The sequence below is a fragment of the Opisthocomus hoazin genome, chromosome 5 (genome assembly GCF_030867145.1).
Source record: "Opisthocomus hoazin isolate bOpiHoa1 chromosome 5, bOpiHoa1.hap1, whole genome shotgun sequence".
Taxonomy (NCBI): domain Eukaryota; kingdom Metazoa; phylum Chordata; class Aves; order Opisthocomiformes; family Opisthocomidae; genus Opisthocomus; species Opisthocomus hoazin.
In genome coordinates, this window is record NC_134418.1 from 55,524,118 (window position 1) to 55,546,665 (window position 22,548).

Here is a 22,548-nt window from a genome sequence, read left to right on the forward strand (position 1 = left end):
ACAGAAATCAGCATCATATTTAAGTTTGACATTTAGTCTTCTGCTGGCCACAACAGAGAAAATGCTGGCCATTTGGTGGAATGACAGGTGGCATCTATAAGAGAAAATATTTCTGAGACAGACACTTCAGCTTGGCTGAAATCCTTAACACCGCATTTATTTGCACCAAACTGATTGAATCTTCTCTAACAAAAGTTGTATTACTACATGAAAAATGATGAATGGATGACTAGATGGATCTTACCTATGTTATTAAGCATGTTAGCTTGAATTTTACGTAGTTTTAGCTGAGCCTCTCTTTTTGTAGAACTAGTTTTGAATTGGACCGTTAATCTTTGTCTGTACTGCAAGTGAATTGGGGACATACAGTAGTGGAGTATCTAATCTTCAAATACAGAACTCATTAGAATGACAAAAGTGTAAGTACATGCAATCACAACACAATACAAAACAGAAACAAGACCAAATTCAAGGCTGCATCTTACGCTTATCACTGGTGCTGGTTTCTTGCCCCTTGCTTGTACCATTATTGGTTTAATGAGACCTAAGATACTAAGGAATTACAGAAGAAATAGCCAAGATGGCAAAATCACTGCATCTGTTATCTCAAGAAAACATTCTTTTTTAACTGAATAATCACAAGAACTCGATATTCCCAAATCAATATGTAAAAAAATAATCACATTTCAAAACTTAAAGTGAATGGTGACTAAATTAAGAATCACATAGTTTTTAAGGTAATCTTTTCTGGAAGAACAACCACTATGAATCACACTTGCTAGTTTGGTTTGGGGGAGGGGGGAGGGAGGGTTCCCCTCCAATCACCTCTCTTCTATGGAAATGGGTATTCTCAGATAATAGCCTAATGCTGGTATCTTACACTGGAAAGAAACACAACATAATTCCTCCAAAAAAATATCCTGTGTGTACTGAAAATCATCATTCTGTCAGAGAAGACACTTAAAAAATATTCCAGAGGCTGTCTTTGAGATTTTAAGGTAATTAAGATTTTATGAGCCACTAATACAAGTGTGAAGAACATTCCAGCAGGCATTTATAAATACACATACTGTCATCAATTCTAGGGTTAGCTGTCAAAGAGAGTTGAGGTCAATTAGAGACCATCTTCCAGATACTGCTGTACTAAAGGTTGTAGTAAACCCATAGCTGAATTAATGCTCTTCTCTCTACTTGTTGGCCCTGACCAATCCAGGAATGTCTTTCAAAAGAGAAAGGGAAGAAGGGGCATGAGGTATTTAAGTAGTAAAGTAAATAATCCAAATTCCAGTAAAAACATCAAATCATGTCAGTTGAGCACTTCTCATCAGTTCCCTTTTCATGTGAAGGATCTCACTATCTGCTTTAAAGAAGGCCTGATGATTCACAACTGACGCTACACTGCAACATGCACTTTCTTAACTTGTACAGAGCATCCAATTAGTCTAGGTATGCTTTTATCTCCAGATTTTTCTGTTGTAAGATCAGCAATAAATCTCATTTGTACTCCAGGCTCATTAGTCCTCCTTTCATCCCAGTTCTTCTACTGGACAAGCCAAGCAATGTACATACAAAGTCCAAAAGGTTCATCTGGATTCAGTGTGCTAAGCTGCTTTCTACTCCATCACTTCCCAGACGTTTTTACAAGAAGGTATTTGGAATTAAAAACAGGCCTACTGCTGACAAGACTTACTGTCATACAAAAATTTACTAAACATGTTGGAAATATAGGAGTATATCCTGCAAGGCTTGTAAAACCACTGGTAATTTATTTATTAATAAAGGTGGGGAAATGCTCTTTCAGTAGAAAGACAGACACTGGAAAGCAGCATGTTCTGGTGGAAGAAGTGGAGTAAATGGTTCGAGGGATGTTTACAGTTTCATTTTTGCTCATACAAACAAACGCTACTTTCTCCTCACATCTTTACACCACCTATACCTCTGGGAACCCACAGCCATCTTTCCTCAGGAGTTCTTCAGCCATTGCTTGACATATAAATGTCCCTATGCTGTTTGCTCGGTTGTTTGTATGCAAACAAAACTGGTGATAAAAGCTATTCCATTAAAGCAAGAATACTTGATCTCTGTTTTCCAGAGATCAGAGAACAAGACATTATTTCCCCTGGAGGCCCTACACTTCCTACTGCCTCAGCAGGAATCCTTGAGGGTGAGCTTTCCATAGTCGCCTACCTTCATTTTCCGATCTACAGTGAAAGGCAGTGACAACATGACCACCTGATACTGTAGGTTGTAATTGATATCAATTAAAGAGACCCAAGGCTCTCATTTCATAGTTATTCTGGCAATCTGAAGTCTGCCTAAAACAGGCAGACTCTTAATCCAGCCATTTCACATCAAAGCAGAGACATCCACAGAATCACTTGTAGGACATACTACATACTTAAAATCCTTCAGTGCCATAATAATCAGGGGTGTTTAGATGTACATTAGAACAAAACTTTCAAAAGGAAGCAGACATTTGATGAAGATAATCTACATGGAGGATTAAAAAGCTGTATGCTTTGTGCATTTAGCAGGAAAGTATAAAACCCCTTTTGTGTAAACAAAAGGGAAGAGAAGGAGAAAATCACTTTTATCTGCATGTGTGTTCAGATTAATGAAATGAGCAGTTCATACTCAGCATGCTTCTAGTCTGATACTCCAGCTGGACTTACACACACCAAGTGGAACTGTGGATCACTGAATTTAAAGGAAACTGTTTCCTCGACTTCACCAAGGCCTGATATTTTGTTGAAGAAAATTATTACTGTGAAAAATCAGAGTGTATGACTATTATTCTCACACATACAATGATAACATTACAGTTTACTTACTGAAATCCTGAGAATCTGTTCTTGCACCTGGCTGTTTAAATGGATGTACCACTTTTATCTCCACTGGTGGAAAAAATGATGGCTTCAGGCTAATTGTGACTACAACTTTTCCAGTATACTTGTTCGCTCTCCATATCATACCAGATCTCAACTCTGAATAGTACAGGTGTTCAGCAAAGAGAGACATACCAAGCAATTGATGTCTGCAACAAAGAGAAGATAACACAAAGTGGCATATTACCTGATCCCAATATATTTACTCGCTCGTACATTTTCTGAGCATCTAGTTCAGTCAAGTTCACTGTAATAACCTTTCTTTGTATTCTTATCTATATATGAAAGTCAGATGAGGTGTCAGACCATTTTCACTATGTCTGCTGATGCTTGCTGGAGAGCCTGAGCACAGTGGGTTATCCAAGCCTCCCCACCCGGCAGCTAAGGAGAACAACAGGCTTAGAGGACGATAGGAAAGACCTGATCTAGCTCAGCCTCTTGAGCACAGCTCAGACACCTGAGCTCACCCACTGTGACCTTGGACAAATCGTTTAATCTCTTTGCTTTTGGCTTCTCTATCTGCAGAAAAAGGCCACTAATAAACACCCAGAGAGGATTTCTAAGGATTAAGTAGTTATCGTTTGCTAAAAGCTTGGAAGATGGAGAGTACTGAGTGACAGTATTATCCTTACAACAGTCACTTTTTTTCTATTTTCCTATCAGTAGTTTAAAATTTACAGTTACAAGTCATTTGCACTATACTTTATACTCCTTATCACGTTATAAACTGACAAAATAAAAGGCAGAATGAAGAAAAGAGCTTACATGCATCCTCGGGAAATGAGTGTTCTATTTCTGACAAGCTTAGGAAAACTCACCCGGCAGAGTTTTTGAGCAAACGAACAGCTCCACCTTCATAGTCACACAATCCAATATTGGAAATTTCTTTCCTGTGGTCATGTTGTATCCAGTAGAGCCTTCTGTCAACCAAATCCAGTGAGATGGTGTTTATTTTTTCTGTGGTTCTTAAAACATTTCTCACATCACTTCCACTGAGGGACACTCGGTGTATGCTGGAAACTGTCCCATCTGAAGACCAAAATAATAACCTGCAGGTAAGAGAGGCGTGTTTTGAAAACAAAACAAAATATTCCACATTTGCAAGATCGCCTCACTGCTACACACTTCTTGTTCAATTGCTCCCGTATACAGAATTTTTCAGTCTTACCACTGTGCTTTCAGAATCAAAACTAATAATAAAGCAAGGGACTTCCTTAACACGTACTCACGTATTTCAGGAAAGCCCCATACACATCTTCCCTTTAACACAGCTCTATTAAGAATGGAAATAATTTTTGACAACAAAATATTGTCTATTTAACAGAAGTAACGTTACCACTGAAGTTTTGTTACAGTTGTTGTCTTATTTTAATAAATACCTTTCTATCAGAGACTGTATGACTCTGTTCAGGAAGCAATGAGATACTAGAAATTTGTCTCATGTAGGTCAAGCAGGAATCAGCCCAGCTTAACCACAAAGCACTATTGTCTGTCCCTCTGCTTTGTTCGGCCATGCAGTCAGAGAATAAAACTGGAATGACCTCTCAAATCTATGGGGAACTCCTGCAAACTTGGGGAAAGGCACATCTTTGAGGCAGATACGCATTGCACTCTGCCTCTGGGGAGGAAGCTATCTCCAGAAACTCTAATTGAACACATCACTTAAGAGCTTAATTTAATAATACCATTTCTATTATTGTTCTCATTTCTACCTTCCTGCTGGTTATAGCAGCCAGACTACGCTGCATTAAATTAAGACACAGTCAAAATACAGCTCCAATACTCAAAATGGTTATGCACTGAAGCTACTTCTATGTCAAGTTATTTGTGGATCAGAACCCAGATTTACCATTGTGACTAAGGTTATCAACAGTGCTTCTGAAATAGAAAGTTATCCCTCGTTCATGTATATTTTATTTGTTAATAGGTTTAGATTCTTTGCTTGGGTTTCTTACGCACAAAAATTCCAAGAAGCATCATCATTTTTCCTTGTCTCCACAAAATTGCAGAACTTATATGTACAAAATAATGTACCATAAAGCCATCTTTACTACGTTTACGCTAATCATTTATTAAAGGCTCAAAAATGGATTAGATCTCACTGGCAAGGGACTATACTGAACCAGCGAGAACAATCAGCCCCTGCCTCACAGCTTTTCCTCACTGTTACATAGTCTGCAGTTATCATAGGTTGTTAATGTATAGGTGAAAACATGTTTACAGAAGGACAGCCCAATTTTATACTGCCATTTTTAAACACTTTATTAATATCTGCTTGCATTTCTATAGCACATTAAGTGCTATAGTACTTAAGAAATGTCACTGCTCTGGAAGTTTGGACAAATGCTAGGATTCGCTTTTTACAGATAAGGAAACTAAGAAAAAAGGTGGTTATAATCTCTATGCACAATCTTTGCACATCATTGTGGGGACAGGATACGATATGAACAAACAGGAAGACAGAAGAAGAATGAAGATTAGAAACTGTCTTCAGTAATTGCCAGTCTTTACTGTATTTGCCTTCTATTTTTCTTTAGCCTTAAACCTTATTTTTCAGCATTTCTAAACACCATTAAAAAAAATAAATGAGTCTTATAGCAATAGTTATATTATTACTACTAAATGAATCCTATTACTGCTAATATCCAGACATGTCTTTTGTGAAAAACTCTATTATTAGGGTATCACACTAACTTCATTACTGAAACATTGCACACATTTGAAGGAAGACATTGTTAATATCAGATTTAGCTCATGTTTGTGCCTGTGCATGTGAATATGCTGGAGGTTTTAATTCACTTGACATTAAAAACAGAGTCCTCGGACCTTTCATACAAGCAAATTGCCATAGGGCATAAAAATGATGTTTATTACTAGCTTACTGGCCTCCCTGTAAGCACATGAGTGCACCCTTCATGCATGCTAATTCACACCTAGGTGAATATATGCACTTGAGTCTCCCTAAACTTTCAGGTAAGTTCACAAAATGTATCTCTATAATGTCATTTGTAACATGTGTTTCGATGGCATTTGACAGTGGGTTTGAGGACTTGTGAATATTCCCAAGACTGGTAAATACTACATTCAAAAGCAAAAAAACCCACCAAAACAACCCCAAACAAACACGTTGATGTACAGGCCTTTAAATCCTACACAAAGTACAAGACTCCAAAGAATACTAGTACTACTAGCATCAAAAGATTGGTTTATGTATAAATGTACTAGGAAAGGACACATAAGCCTTAATATTAAAATAGTTTCACACACTGCTGAGCAACTTAACTGCAAATCAAAAGTGGCAACAAAAACATGTTTTTGCTGTACGAAACAGAAGCATCTCAAAGTCTTCCCAAGCTTTTATTTTTGCAACTTTAATGAAAGAGGTTTATGTGTAAAGAGAAGTTAGCATGGAAAGACCACTGTGACGATTCATATTGATAACCTTTGAGGTGGCCAAATCTCTTATGTGAGCATGGTTCTCAGTGTAAAAGACTTGAAGTTGAAAGAAGCATCTTTATGAAGGCCAAATCACTAGCAACACAAAGTAGCAACAGTAGATTCTGAACCAATATTCTGAGCAACTGACAAAGACACAAGGGAAAGAGGAGCAAAACTGTAGGTTTAGACCTTTTTTCAGAAACTGTACCAATTTATATTCTGAATGTGTCAGGTTTGGAGCACTAGGGACTCCTAGCATTTACAGACATCATTCCCCTCGCTGCGCCAGTCCTGCTTTCTGCTGCCCTGAAACTTTGCTGTTTTCGAGAAAGGACCAGCAATGCCTCCTTTCCCTCAGTTCTCCTCACTAGCAAAATCTTCCCTGATGACCAAGAGGTATAGATTCTGCATTAGACTTCAGTGGGCTTTTCTCATGCACTTGTCTGTTTATCTCTAATGTGTTTATTAATCTTTTATCCTCTTTTGTCAAAGTGCAAGGAGGTATTGGACTATGGATAATACACTGTGCACAGCTAGCCCAGCAGTCTATAAACCACAATCATAGTACTTTGCATATTTTGAGTCCCTTTCAATGAAATTACTAACCTAGCTATAATTACCTTTGCTCAGCATCAATGGTAATCCTTGTGGGACGACCAACATCTCTTAGCAGAACTCGGCGTTTCTTCCCATTCATATCTGTTGCTTCTATGGTTGCTTTCTGTCTGTTGGCCCAGAGGATGTCTTGATTTATCCAGTCAATAGCAAATCCCGAAATGCCTTTTTCTATGTAACATAGTCTCTGTAAACAAACAAACAAAAAAAAAAAAGTGGACAACAAGAAGCATCCTAAAGATTATCCTAAACTTGACTTTCAATAAAGGGAACAGAGCTCCAGACTGAGGCTTCCCATTTCATTTCTTCACTTGCTTCATTTTCTCTGAGATCTGTAGATACTTCTCTTTTTTATTCTTTAATCACTTTCACTTGGTCTTTGTACTTTCACATACTCCTTCTGAATTGAGTGACTCTCCGTGAAAGGGGAAACTGTTGTCCACGAGAAATAACATGGAACTAATCTTTTAGCTACAAATTCTTGCATGTGGCACACTATGAAGCACCCAGACCTGTACTATTACAGATAGAAGACTTCCTAACACACAGTAGCTGGACCCTGGTTCTTAAAAATCAGTGTAAAATACATCGGTGAAGACTCCACATTGGTACAGGAACACTGACAACCTCTCCCAAACAAAAGAAAGTTCTCACAGCATTGAAGTTCAGCCACAACAGCCTGTCTACCCTTCTTAATCAGCCAGATGCAATGAACCGCACAGCTTTTTCTGTACAAAGGATGAGGTGCTAAAAGAAGCATTTATGCAACCATAGAAACTAATAGAATGTTTGACAAAAAATGAGTAGAAATTCAAGAACATTCTTCTCATACCATTTGTGTGAGTCTGAGTTACAGCTATCTGGAAGACAAACTTCCATAATGCCAGGGATTAATTTAAAAGCGATAGAAACATTATTGTCTTCAAAGCTTTATCTTGCCTGAATTTCCTCTCCTTCATTTTTAACTCCGCTTCACATGATCCACAGAAAATACTAAGTGTACTGTGAGTTCCAGTAAAACAGCCTAGACTCAGGACCATAACTATTACGACAGCAAAACTATTTAGTAAGTCTGAAATGCTAATCAACAAAGAGGAACAGAATTGTACCGAAAGAGCAGGTGGTTTCCTTAGAGGGTTTTAGGCCCATTAACTTGGAGAATTCCAGAGAACTGATTACTTTACCTCTTGTTTTGTGCCATTCAGGTGAATTCTTTGAAGTAGTCGCCTTTCAGAGTCTACCCAATACACTTTCTCTTCTGTATAATGAAAATCCATAAGCATTGACTGACCAGTATCAGCCACCAGTCTTTCATGATTGGTCCCTTCAGTGTCAATCCTAAAGATGGCATTTCCATGGCTAAAAAGTAGGAATGGTGCAGGGTCTGGTGTGAAGAAAACAAACAGAGACCAATTGATAGATAAATTGATAGATAATTGATAATGCACTTTTGCTGCATTAAATTCTCAGCCATATTATACTAGCTAAAGAGAAAGTTCAGGATCTAGCCATCTCTCCTGTATTTTAATTATAACTTTCCAGGCATATCACAGTGAGCCAATAAGATATAAATACAATGGTCCTTTCACATTTAATGCTGAAAGTTAGGTCAAAAATCTGAGTCATGAAATTGAACTTGCCGTGGTTCTTACCACTAATCTCAAATCCTACAGCCTAGTCAGAGGTCAGAAGAACCATTGCATGCATGCCAACAGAGGTTGGAAGAATTATGCCATGGATGTGTCTCCAGGTTGAAGACCGTTTTCAACTATTGCACTATAGCAAGAATTCAGCGCAGAGAGGTGGTCTGGAGTCTCACTTTAACTATCCAAACAGGGAAAGTGAAGATCCAGAGACAGGGCAAAGGAAGAAGCTAGAGAATGTCGGGGGTTCTTGTGATGCAGAGGGGTGAAGGAAACCAAAAGACCTGTGCTTAAAACTCTGACAGCTCAACCACAACAACTCATTCCAGACAAAAACTGAGTGAAGGGTAAGAGTGTATCCGTAACTCAACATAAAATACGTTAAAATAAAAGACGTTCTAATTATGCCCCAAACCTTAGAAGTCCAATTAAGGTTGAAAGTGATAAGGAACTAGGATGGTCCAAATGGCCTTAATGCAGCCTTAAAACCAGGTGACAAGCATGGAAGTACAATTAGTAGGACATAATGTTTGGGCCTGCAGATTACACTAACCCAGTTTTATCAAGTCCTCTTTGTTATTTTTAGGGCATCACCATAGCACAGGGTTACGATTGCCCAAGGAACCTTAACTGCATTTTCAAACCACAATGTTTTCATTTAGATAGTTTGCATATTAGCAATGTTTATTAAGTGTGTAGCAGAGGAAAGGGTTTTTTACGTAACCAACCACATTTTAGCCTTCACTCTAAAAATAAACTTTTTTTTCCTAATTAAAAATAAAAATTTTGGGGACATGTAGCCTAGTCTTTAATGTACCATTAAAACAATATTCAAAGAAGAAAGCCCACTGTGGTGGTAATGGTGGGGATTTATAACATGGTTGCCTGAAACAAGAAATCATGGCTTTGAAATGCAATTATTGACATAGATCCAACAGAATGGCAGCTTTCAAGCCTGTCTAATCACTTGTTAGACTGATCTTCCTGCAATGCAGAAGCAACTCCATTTATCAGGGATGGATGTCATCAAAGATGCACTATCATTAGTTTTCTTGCACATATACTTTTAAAAATTTAACTGGTTTTATCGACCAGTTTTGTAACCTTTTAACTAAATATCTTTACTATTAGCATGAAACCTGGGGCCTTAAAATCAACAGACATCACTTCTATGTATTTCAGCCAGATGCTCCACCTTTGTGATTGCAAGGTGGTTGATTCAGCCCCTTTCACAGCAGAGGAATAAGAGCTATATTGATTTCTTCAAGTGAAGAGCAAGTTAGGCAGAAAGTTCTGACAAGCACCCAAGACTTAATTTTCTTCTGTTCACAAGGAAAATGATCAACACTGTTCCTACACTAACAGTCTATTTTGTATCTTAAGTTTTCAAGCCATCATCCAGTTATGACAGATGCTTCTAGGATTTTAGTGACTCCCTTTTTCTGCTACTATTTGCACTGAGCAACCCCGTGTGAGAATATTTAAACCATGAAGATTTGTTTTACATAAATGGTAAATTAACAGAGAAGTGTAGAAGGTTGATTTATCTCAGAAATTTGACAGCCGTACTGCCTGCATTTTTGCCAATTAATTGACCAAGAGCATCTATATACTTCGGTTTTGACCTTCCTACTCTCTGAATTTCCTATCAGGCACACATGAATGAGGGCTCTCAATGGAACAGAGACCAAACCAATCTAACTTTGATTGCAGAGGCACCAGTCAGACTAATTTTATCAGAGGTTTAATGAACTGGTAAGGTTCACTAGGTTCACTAAACTGCTAGGGTTTATACCTATCATAAGGGTTCCTTATCCACCACAGTATCTCCTGAACCATCACTTACTTTCTACTGGCATTATAAATGTTAGTACTAACGTTAAAAAAATGTTTAAGTCCTCCATTGTTAAGGTAGGATAGTTCTTTGGAAGATACCTGTGCACAAATATCACTGTGAGGTAACATGTTTGTTTTCACTTCTCTTCAGAAGTGAAGAGTTTACAAAACATTTGATTAAAAAAAAAAAAAATTGTATTTAAGGGGCTAGAGACATTTAGGCAGGACTACAATAAATCCAGCTTGGGTCTTTGTGAGTCACATGTTGCTGTCAATAATGATGATTCTAGGAGCTGACTGAAGTAATCATGTTGGTGCCAATTTGGGAGCTGCACAGAATACTTTTGGTTATGTTCATGGTCCCAAAGGCTACATGCACAGAGACTCAAATACATCTCCTACTTCCTGGGTCAGAAACATGCCCTGTCATATTCCACCTCTGCATTAGTGAAAGTCCCAGGTAAATATTAGTCAGAAGAAGAAAACCTGATCTCCTGGATCAGAAGGGAGCTGTAGCATATCCCAGACAGGAATCAAGACCAAACATTCAGGAAACCAAAGTGGAGAGGTGAACATCAGAGCACTCCCACCTCATGCTTTAGATGCAATGTAGGGTTAAACCAATCAATAAAATCCAAACAGATTTTTTTTTTGTGGGTAGCATCAGTTGAGGACAAAATGAAGGTTATTCAAAGGCTATAACTGTGGATATTTTCCTCTTAGAAGGGCTAAAACCTTTTAAAATTTAAATGCATCTTACACATTCAAAAATTGATTTATACACTCACAACAGAGCACAGGAGAGAAAGAAGTCACCGTAGCACTCATGTTTATTAAGAAACCGCCAATGGACCACACCAAAAATAAGGGCTTCCTGCTTACAATTTCACTGCACTGTCCTTAGGAGCTAAACACACTGGAAAGACACCAATGCCAACAGACTGAAAGAGGCAAAGGTACTTTGTGTACTGCGGTGTTTTCCTGCAAGTAGTAAGGATGGGACAAGAGAGGTTACAGTTCCAAGCACAGAGAGATATGTCTACTAAACAGGATGCCATCGTTTAGTTTTATTTGTTTGTTTTCATATGTTCATTCATCTTCCCATCACCGTAATTTCCATTCTTCACCATCACTCTTCTGTGGCACCCTCTTTTGACCTTGCCACTTACCCATACAGCAGAAGAGGCAGTTTTTCCATCTGCAAACCAGAGCACCCCGGGTGTTGTCCAGTAGGGACCAGCCGGGCATGGTTCAATTTTAAAAAGAATGCTAACTAAATCTCTAAAGCTCGCTCCTAGTCATCAACAAAAGAAAATGACCTCACCGTTCACATAGCAAGACCATTTGTCAATATCCAAAGTGTAGTCGGGCAAACAGGAACAGGTGTAGGACCCTGGAATATTGATGCAGGTTTGGACACAGGTTCCCAAACCGCCTTCAAGACATTCATCAATATCTGAAACATGTTTTTGAACAGATCAGGGAAATTCAGCTAGCAAAAGCAGCAAAAAACAAAGAGAAAGAATACCCTTGACACAGTTATCTAATAATAAATTGGTCACAAAATTTAATAACCCATCACTAAAAAAGCAGAGGAGGATGGCTGCATTGCTTCATGCATTGGTTTCAGAATTAGTGTTTTGTCTGTTGTCACATACAGAGTGATTTTAATTTTATTTAGAAGACTGTCCAGGGAAATTACCGTTCTTCCTAGTGTCTGGGTACTCTGGTCTCTCATTGTCGAAACACAGGGAACAGACTCATCTCATACCTCATTTCTGTGATTTGCATTATCATTTGCAATGCAAATGCTGCCTACAGCTGCTTCCTTCTATCTTTATCCCTCTGTCCACAGTAATAATTTTGTCAACAAATTAACAAACTTTGCAAAACCGCAAAGCAACAGACTGCCACAGCACTAAGTTCCACATTAAGTTCATTTTAGTTTGAGTCAAATCTCAAAAACAGAAATACAAAAATACTGAAAACCCACTATATTCTGACAGCAACAAGCCCAAACCAAGGCAACAAGCAAACTAATTAGAAACTGGGCTTTTAACTCATAGATCAGGCTAGAGCCTTTAGGAATTAAAAGATATTTGATGTATTTATGGTGTTTTATCAGGGCTTGAAGTATTAACTGTTAAGTCCTAAATTAAGGACTTTAGTTTTCAAAAAAAGATCACCACTGAGCAGAATATTTTACACTAAGGGGAGAAGAAATTAACCCCTTTGGCAGTACCATGGATAATTGTCCCAGAAAATTTAGATAAGCTTTAGATCCTACTGAAAACAAATGCATCTGAAAGTAACTTCCTGAGATGCTTCACATCTGGCAGCACGATATCTGGTATATTTCTTGTATAACTACTGTGAGGGTTGCTCTAAGGAGCAACTTCTTCCCTGACCAAGATTTATCTCATGTCAGTGGCTTTTGTTCTGGGTTTTATCATCTGACTTTGCACATGCAGGAAAAAAGGAATCAACAGAAATTATTTTAGATAGACACATTTAATTAAGCCACTACAAGACATTGATTCATAACCAAAATGACACATATGTATTGATATATTATTCCAAGTATAGCTCATAACTTATTTTTTTTTCCTGTATTCCTGACCGAGAATTTAGGGCAGTGAAAGAAGAGCTTCTCCTTGGATAAGTTACTTTAGATGATCATTTGAATGAAGTGCAAATTACCACAGTGCTTCAGGAGGTCTGTGAGCGTAGCAGGTCAGAAATGGCACGTGATGGTAACTACAAGGAACTGCAATTTAATCAGCTAGCACTAGCACTTTGAAAGAAACATTCTCTCCCAGTAACCTAGGGAGAGCTAATCAGCCAGATCTCTGACATCCTGTGGGTCTGAGAACCTGTCTCCTTTAACTGTTTTTAAAAACTACATGCAGCAGAAGTGTTGAGGGGTTTCTCCTGTATCACAGTTGATCAGAAAGAAAGTCAGTGATTTACAGCCACCTAACGTGTCTGCACTGACTAGAGAACGTTTCCATACTGTTTTCAGTGTTTTCCAACAATGGTATGCTCCACGCAGCAGATGAACTAATTTGACAATGTATGAAACGCAATCAGAGCACAGGTAACTGATTTCTGTTTAATAGATCATGAAGGTAAAGCAGAAGCATTTTCAGCAACTTAATTCCAAAAAGCATGCTAATTCTAAAGCATAATCTTCTTCAAACAATTAGCATATTTTCCTACATGTACTAGGGACGTACATGCCATTCTCCACAGCATTAAAGGAGTAACTCCTCCAAATCCCCTACTAGAAAGGTTTGACTGGCTTTAGAAGTTTGTTAACACGCTACAGAACACATAAGCTCTGGGTTGCCAGTTTAAAACTACTTACTTCTGGCTAACATTGCCTGGATGGCCTTAAAACTAAAGGGCTCTTTGACAGCCCATATGGGAGGGTTTGGTGACCTCAGCTCATTGTCACAGCTGCTGTCAGTGTTGGCAGAGACGTGCAGGAGTCTGCAGGCATAAATGCTGTTTGTATCTCTCCCTGATGCTCTGGTTTTCAAATGGAGTAACTGGCTGACTTAGCCGGACAGATAATCTGACCTAGTCACCAGTACAAAAGCAGGTGCAAGACTGTTGATAAAGGCTGCAATGTAGTCCATGTTAGTCAACATACTTTTATGACAATAGTGGCTCGTTAAATAAACCTGATGTTATTTCTCTGAGGAAATCACAAGCATGGGTGATAAAGGCAACTGCGTAGATGTATGGTTGCTAAAGACAGAAGTCATTTAGCTAAGCAATGTGAAACACTGATGAAAGAACTATTACTCAATCACAATAAAGAGCAGATTCAATAATAATAAGAAAGATAGGCCTGACCTACAGATTGTGTCTGAAAGACTGCTTACTCTGGAAAGGATTTGTGGTCACACTGGACAGAAAGCTGACGGCTTAGCATGTTACTGAGCAAAAAATTTCAAATCACAACACTCAAACACAGGAGAAATTAATGACAGTGGGGAAATAATTTTAGTTCTGTATATGGCAGTGGTCAGAGTGTATTGGCATGGTGTTTGCATTTCTCAGATACAGGTTGTTTAAGGATTCTGAAAAATTAGCAAGTGTATACAACAAGGACAGAAAGCCTGACTTAAGGGTAAGGAAAAATGCCTTTCTGTGAGACACACCAAGAGCTCAGTGTGCTTAGATTATCAGAAAGAAGCTTGGGAGAAGGACTCATCACGGTACATAAATACCTTCACAAAGAAAAAGTACCAGATTTTCCAAAAGTCACTATAATCCTTTGCAGGAAAGATTTAACAAGGACTGATGACTGGGAACTGAAGCCAGGGAAATCACATTTAGACATTAAATTCACAATTTAACAGGAAATGGGATTCACTAAGGGAACTAGCTAGCAGGAAAAACTGTGAAGCTGTAAAAACCATCAGTGGATATTCTCAAGTCAAGATCAGACTGGGAAGACGTGCTTTAATCAAGCACAGGTTACTGAGCTATGTACCAAGGTAACTGGACAATGACCTGGTATTTACAGGATGGATTTTCCAGCTTTATATGAGTCTATAGAACTGACTCTGCAAGAAGAGCATGCTGTTTGATCAGGCTACAAAGAGAGGATTTCAGGGTTATCAATCTGCCCATTTTCATCACCACCAAAGTTCACATAATAAAGCAAATCCCACACGTACTGAAAAGCAAGCAATCACCCCAGCTGAAGAAAGGCAATGGTGGAAGAATGACCGCCCAAGAAAAGCTGAGGGGCACAGCAGCAACAAGCGTCTCGGCCACCAGAGAATGCCCCTTCCAGCAGCAAACAGCAAGCACCGACAAACACAGTGCTACTATAAAACACGCCGCAGTGCTGCACACATTCAGCTTTTATGGCACTAACAATGGAAGAGGGTCCTATGCTTAACATGCTCTCTTCTTTGCTTAAAGTACAAAAAAACACCCAAACTGACCAAACAAAAAAAGCTGTTCCTTAAGGTTTAGGAGAACTCAATCATAAAACCACTCATGAGGTGTAACTAGCAGTGCCTCCACCTGCACTCTCAGGGCCAAAGCAAAGCACAGAGTTGCATCCTGCTGTAGCTGTTTTACGTCTCCTGGCAACCGCTTCCCCCAGTGGGAACTTTACCCTGTGAAAGAAATCGGTTTAGTGAACACAAAAGCTGTCTGCAGTGCCCTGACAGCCAGCCCTGAAAGGATGAATGAGGTTCTGCTCAGTTCTCAAAGGCTTCTTTATGCAAAAAAATGGCTTGAGAATCAGCAAAAAACGATGAATCATGTCATCATGATGTTGGCAGCTCTCAATGACTTTGCATACAAATATGCTACTTTATTGAGAGTCCTGAGAAATGCTCTGACTGCAGAAGGTGAAGCATTAGCATGCCTGGCAGGGATACAGAGAAACTACAGTGAGCCAGAACTTGCATTTCATTACAGCCCCACATACATACATTATATACATAAAATACACATGTGCATACACACTCAAATAACCTCATTCAGATTTGGTTCCTATGGAACTGGAAGAGCCACCACCATAATCTTTTCAACAAGGTTGAATACAAAATTTCATCTGGGTTACAAAGAAAGCAGCCCATCCCTTTTATCTATTTTGTTAAAAGCACACAGGTCAAACAACAGAAGATAGAAAAAGAAAAGGATGCTCCATCTATCAGCAGGACACAATAAAATAGATGAGGCACAGCTCAGTATCTTGTCTCTCTAATTTTAAATGAGATTTAAAGTACAACCTGATCACTTAAAACTTTTCAGAGGATAGAGGCTGTGAAGTGCTCAAATACTATGGTAAGAAATAAAATGTGAATACAATAAAGTGGTCATCAACTCCTGGACTCTTCCAGTCCAGAGCCACAGAGGTGATCATATCACAGATATGACAGAAAGAGCAATCATATGATTTAATCAAGTATGAAGTAGAATCAAATTTAGAATTGAAATAAAATTCAGAAACCACTTGTGGACATCTTGAAGAAAAATGGCAAAAAAAGATCTCAAAGGACTACAATATCTTTAGTTTACTAGTTTTCCGGACTCAGATCTCAAGGATTTGGGCACTAGCATGGAAAAAAAAAAAGTAGTTTTTGTCTTCAAAATAAATTCTGTGTGTAAATTAGTAACCACAAAATGGACCTCTACTTCCTGGATCATGCAACTTTCAACATACAGTTACTGGTTTGCCTTTCAAAGGTGAAGTTCATGAGGCTATCATCTGACCCTCTTTGAAAGGGATCAGGAAATACTTTCATCCAGCTGCTTTTCTAGTATCTAATTTGAAACCTGATTTTAAAGTAGTCAGTTTCATTTAAAACAAAACAAAACACAAAATTAATATCTGCTATTTTCCACTGAGCAAAACAATGATGAGTCTGGCAGCATTAGTCATTGGCCCTGGAGTCTGCCCCTTAGCCCTCTTCAGGATTAAGCTTCATGCGATGTGTGACACTATTTCTGTCGCTTCTTGTAACATATTCGCCTCCTTCCTATTTTGATCTAAGTTTTTACAGCTAAAGATAGTATTTGTCCCATTCAGCTGGATCCAATTTCCAGAGAATTCAATGGGAATCTTCTCTTGAATTGCTCTGAGGGTTCAGACCCATGTTCAAAAATTCCTGACTACTATTTGGTAACAATTTTTTCAAGCATCTTTCCCCAAGGCAGTAGAATATAAAGTGAGCTAGCTGGAAGACAGCTACAGAAAAAAAGCAAAACAAGCATGCCTCAACTGCAGCTCTTCTGAAGCACAGAGGGACACAGTGGGGTCTCAACAGGTTTATCCTTACATCATGACAGAGGCAGACACCACAGTTCCCCATTTCATTGGCTCTTACTGCTCCTCATGTGATGCTTACAAAGGAAGGATAGCTGTGAATTAGTAAGGTTTTGACATTTTATATTTCTCAGAACACAACATAAGAAGTTTTAACAGTGTGTCTTCAGAAAGCTGTATGGAGCAAACTGAAGCCAGGATTTAGCTAATTAAGGTGAATTTAAATATGTAATACAAAAAGGAAAAACTTCATATTCCACATCACCAGTGCTCCTTGGCAGAAGAGCGGTGAACGATAATAAAAAAAAGGAGGAAATCTTGAAACATGGAAAGAAGCATCTGATGAAAAGAGCTGACCAAGATAGCTACAGTTGTCACCTTCAATTGCAGGCTGCAGCTCTGTAGGAATGTGCAGCATGTTAGCCCTAAAGAAGTGACAAGGTCTGATCAGTTAATGTCAGAAGCTGGCAGAGATGTGCAGAATTTAAGAACCTATGATTAGGTAAAACTTTGATAATGTGTGTTGTGTTTTGCCTTCGTCAAAAAGTTTTTACATTAAATAACTATCTTCCTTCACTTTTAAAACTTATAAAGCGAGTGTTCAAAGTCAGCACTGAAGCCAAAGTACACCTCCAGTCTTGCAGTATCCAGAACATAACATATTTACCTAGGGTAACCCAAGATTAACAGGCACTAGTATCTAGTCTAAAACTGATAATGCAAGGGGCTGCTCTAGGGTCTTCTTCAGATAAACCGTGCCATGTGGGAAATTTTTTGGTCTCAAATGAGGGAAAGCATTTCTATACCAGGAGAGAATAAAACATAGCGTTGTTAAAGTGGTACTTCAGGTGAGCACAGGCAACTGATTCCAACAAGTATAAGGCCCATCCCCTGGTGTACCACATATGCTTATGTGGTCAGACATGTTAGAAATCAAAGCCCTCCCAGGACCAGCTATGCATATGATTTTACCGTGTGGGAATAATAAGTGCTGTGTCGCCCTGAAGATTTCTCTTTAGAGTTAGAAAGTTCTATGTTTTCACTGGGGTCTAAGAAATAGGAGTTGTTTAAAGGTAACTGAGTCCCTAGTTCTGACATCAGCTTAAGATAAATGATTACATCAAGATAGCTGTTATGGTTTGGCTGCAGCCGGCAACAAAAGTGCCACGCAGCCGCCCCTCCCCCCGCCGGGGTGCAAAGGAGAACGGGAAGAAAGAGGCAGAAACTGGTGGGTCGGGATAAGGGCAGTTTAACAGAACAGCAAACAGAGGGAACAGTAACAACGATGATACAGAAAAGGAGAACAGACAAAACAAAACAAAACAGTAGAACCCAGATTGCCGCTCTCCCCGCCTGCCGCTGCCACCGCGCTCCCTAGCAGCGAGTGAGTTCCCGCCCCCCAGCTCCCCCCCACAGGAACCCAGCATGACGGCACATGGTATGGAATACCCGGCTCTGTTTGGCCAGGTGGGGTCAGCCCGTCCGGCTGTGTCGCCTCCTGGATTCGGGTGAAAATTAACCCTGTCCTGGCCAAACCCAGGACAATAGCAATGGGAAAAATTGCAGAAATGCTTCCAATTCTACCATAGTGTGCTGATAAATTGATGTGTTCATTCACCAGACTAGTCTTGTTCTGACTTCATGATCTGTTCTCCCATACTTTCTCTCTTATAAACCTTTCTGTTGTGGGACACATGGCCCCTCTGAAAGGCCTCTCCTCTCTTGGCATACCAAGTCAGGATTCAAATAATGCTCTTAAAATATCTGCATAAAATTATGTGAGACATTTAGGGTTAGATTTCATTATCCTTCCACAGGATGAGAAAGTCTTTGATCTTTGAATATCCCTAGAAATAAAAGGAACTAATTAAGAAGTGAGCTATTTAGCAATGTAAGAAGAGCACGACCTAGACCTTCATCTGTAGTGGCAGTATGGAAAACAAATCTAGAAAAGCCTACACACTTTCCAGCAAGTGTCGCTTGTAACAGTTCACTAACAGAGAGCAGACACCTTCTCAGTTCAGGGTAGTCCTTATGGCTGGCAGGATGCCACCACGGTCACAGACGATAAAGAACATTTTACAATTGGTATATTTATTACAGCTCAACAAGAATGGTCACTGGGCCACAGTTCAGCTTGCTGTCATTGTTCACAGTTCAGTGGTATGAGTCATGTCTCCCACTCACCATTTTTACCCCCACTATTACCTTCAAAGCCCGCCTCCAGCTTCCTACCACTTGCTTCCACTGCACCCTCTAGCTCACACAATTAACAAACTAGGATATCACACCTCTGGTCTTCTGGCCAGAACACGACTTGTGTATCCAGCACACAGACCAAAGAACGGGGGAAATCCATTCCACCAAAGCATCCTTTGGTCTTAGATTTCATGTCAAACTTTCACCTTCGCTTAACCCTCTGTAATCCAGTGCTTTCTAATTAAAAACATACCCTAGCACATCTCATTCTTCATTTAGACTACATTGAATTGCTCAGACTATGTCATAGTAACATTAGCTCTTACACAAAAGACCTCTTCTATTACTATTTTTTGCAGAGTTTACTGAGGTACCAGCCATTCTGTTTTGGCGCTTTACCTAGAGTCCCCCATTCATACACCAGCTGAATGTACCTAATTTTCAACAGAGAAGACATAATGCAGGGCAGGTTATGTCTGCATTAATGGAAGTGCAATGTACATCAAGATGTGAAATACTTCAACTGAAATAAAAAATGTATCTTTGCAGCCTTTTGAATGTCAATATTTACAGTGCATTTTGACTCATTAAAAAATAGCCAAGCAATTCCCTTCATGCCAGTAGGATTCTTCTGTTACACATGAGCTCCTAACTGGGCAACCCAGTAACGTAGGAGTCATAACTAATGTACATCCTATTTAGCTTGTGGAAGCTACGTACATATTAGCAAATAGTGTGGACCTACAGGAGAAGCTGTGTAAAGTGCAACAGTTGCTGAGGATGTGGCATACACACTGCTTATATTTCAGGTTGAGATTACAGAGAACCAGGTCTAGTCTGCTGCCATGGACCAAATGGCCGTCAACAGCAGACAGGATCGATGGTCTCCCATGGAACAGCTTCTGCTTTAGGTTGGCCTAAAGGGAATCCAGTCTGTGTACTTCGAGAGTGCTGCGCAATGGGAAGACAAGCATAGTAAGACATGGCATTATGGAGATTCATTTCAGAAGTATGTTTCTCGTTTGAATTCAAGCATCAGTGTGGAAGCACCCTAGGTGTGTTTTGGCTCTCAGATAAACCTTTGGTCAGGTTTATCATTTGTACACAAAAAGTGCCTAGCTCCTCCTCTCTCAATACGAGAGCATTTCACATGCATACTTCAATTTTCTGCTTACAAGGTGGTATTTCTTGGCAGAACGCACAGAGATGGCACCTGTTATTATATCACTGGAATCATATCAAGAACTGAGTCAGAGCCTCTGAAGCCCAAGCAATCTAAGCCAAAAGCATTAACTATGAGTATTAGGTCTGTTTGCTTGAATCTTCACAGAGCATTTCCTCATCTCCTTACAGCAAAGCCCACAACTTCATTGGCTCTGGCTTTCTACAAAAAAATTGGACTTCAGGGTAGCAGGATAGAGAGAGAGGTTCTGTCATTCTTTGTCTTATGCTTCGTAAAGAATAGCAGCCTGCATTTTACACGCTCCAAATAACCGGAGGTGATTATACCAATAGTAGCATCGTACATTTCAACCAGACTTTAGTACTACAGTATCAAACACACCTGTGATTCATGTATTGTATGAGACATATTATTAAATATAAGCACACATATCTACAGGCACCAATAAACATAGAAAGAGTCGGTTTTTAAGTTATCTAGCCCACATCTAAGTATGCACTACTTCATAATCATAAAAATACTCTTTCTATAGACATACAGAAATACAAAGATACACCTAGACAAAATTTTACGTATCTCAAAGCACAAATACATGCGTGCACATTTATTGAAATTAGAGAGACACTAAAGCTACAACAAGGAATGTTGGTAACTAGGGAACAGTTCAGATCTCTTAATGATCGTATAAAAGTTTATCCTGCTTTCTGATAGTTAAACTGACAGACAAGAGACTGATCTCTGAAAAACAAACTAAATAATATGAGTTTGTTCCTTATTAGAAGCAAAAGATATCAAGAAACTGATTTATCAGTTCTGCCAGTACCACACACAAGCAATCTGTAAAAAAAACTTTTTGAAAATGACAAAGCTCAATTAAGAGAATACAAATGCAGTTTTCTTAATCTGTGAACGGTCAGCAACTTACCTATACAAGCAGAGTTGTCAGCCTTTAATCTATATCCATTAGGACAGTTCCAGTGCTGCAGAGCTGCGAGGCTGACAAAACCAATTTTAAAAACCACTGGCAAAAAAGCAACAAGGAAGAGAAACATAATCTTGTGGGTTTTTTGAACTGTCACTAGAGAAAAACTAGCTTGTATTTAGTCATATCCAGGACAAGATGAGCACGTGTAATCCCAAAAGGTTTCTGCAATCTCCCACTTTACACTCAGACATCTTATCACAACACCAAGTTTTATCTTTGCCTTGCTTTTCTTGTCACTTTAGCCCTTACTGTATCTGACTACAACCTTGAAGAAATTCCTGGGAGGTTTCTTCCCCACACACGACGGTTTTTTCCTCTCTCTCGTTTCTTTTTTTTTTTTTTCTTTTTTGGAAGCCAAGTATGAAATGCCTGACACTCTTGCCACAAATTTAACACAGCTTAAAAGCAATGCTCACAAAGATCACTGCGAATTTCCTCGCAACAAGTAAAGCTGCTGTTTAAATTTTAAAAACAGCGAATTTGGAAAACTCTTCACCACAGCCCTCAGTGGAGTACAGGCAGCGAGATCACCAGGTACCCTCCTTCTCCAAAACTCAGTTGCTCTTTACATACAAACTTGGACGGACTCCTCTTTTCTTTTTAAAGCTCTGCTTGCCCCACCTCTTCTCTTTTTAGTACCACTTGAGTGAACTCTGTGTTTGCAAATAGTAATGTGGTCAGTTCCTTACTACAGGGAACTAAGCCAGAATGCAGATACCCAGCCACCCATAATAAATACAATCTATTTAGAAAAGCAGCCCCTCCTGCTTGAGAAGTACCTAGGGAACGCCAGCAAAGTTTTATTTCTCAGAGATTGCAGGCAGGTTGATACCATGCCTGTTCAATCATGATTAGTTGCATTCATTGTAATAGTCATGGGTTTTACCATCAGAAACTAACTTTGTCATCAAAGCATTCCATTCAAAAAGGGAAAAAAAATCCCTCCGTTTTCTCCGATACGTTTC

The 22,548-nt window shown here is 39.1% G+C and overlaps 1 protein-coding gene across 3 annotated transcripts in view; it reads right to left on the reverse strand.

The window, feature by feature from the left end:
• EGF (epidermal growth factor) overlaps positions 1 to 22,141 on the reverse strand; it is a 61,351-nt gene extending 39,210 nt beyond the window's left edge. For all 3 annotated transcript variants that reach the window (XM_075421335.1, XM_075421336.1, XM_075421337.1), the window contains exons 1-5: positions 21,524 to 22,141; positions 8,123 to 8,322; positions 6,944 to 7,125; positions 3,704 to 3,934; positions 2,832 to 3,034 (exon numbers count right to left, since the gene is read on the reverse strand). In XM_075421335.1, coding sequence (XP_075277450.1) covers positions 2,832 to 3,034; positions 3,704 to 3,934; positions 6,944 to 7,125; positions 8,123 to 8,322; positions 21,524 to 21,650 — 943 coding nt within the window. In that variant the 5' untranslated portion in view covers positions 21,651 to 22,141. The remainder of the gene's footprint in view (positions 1 to 2,831; positions 3,035 to 3,703; positions 3,935 to 6,943; positions 7,126 to 8,122; positions 8,323 to 21,523) is intronic.
• Positions 22,142 to 22,548: the final 407 nt, after the last annotated feature.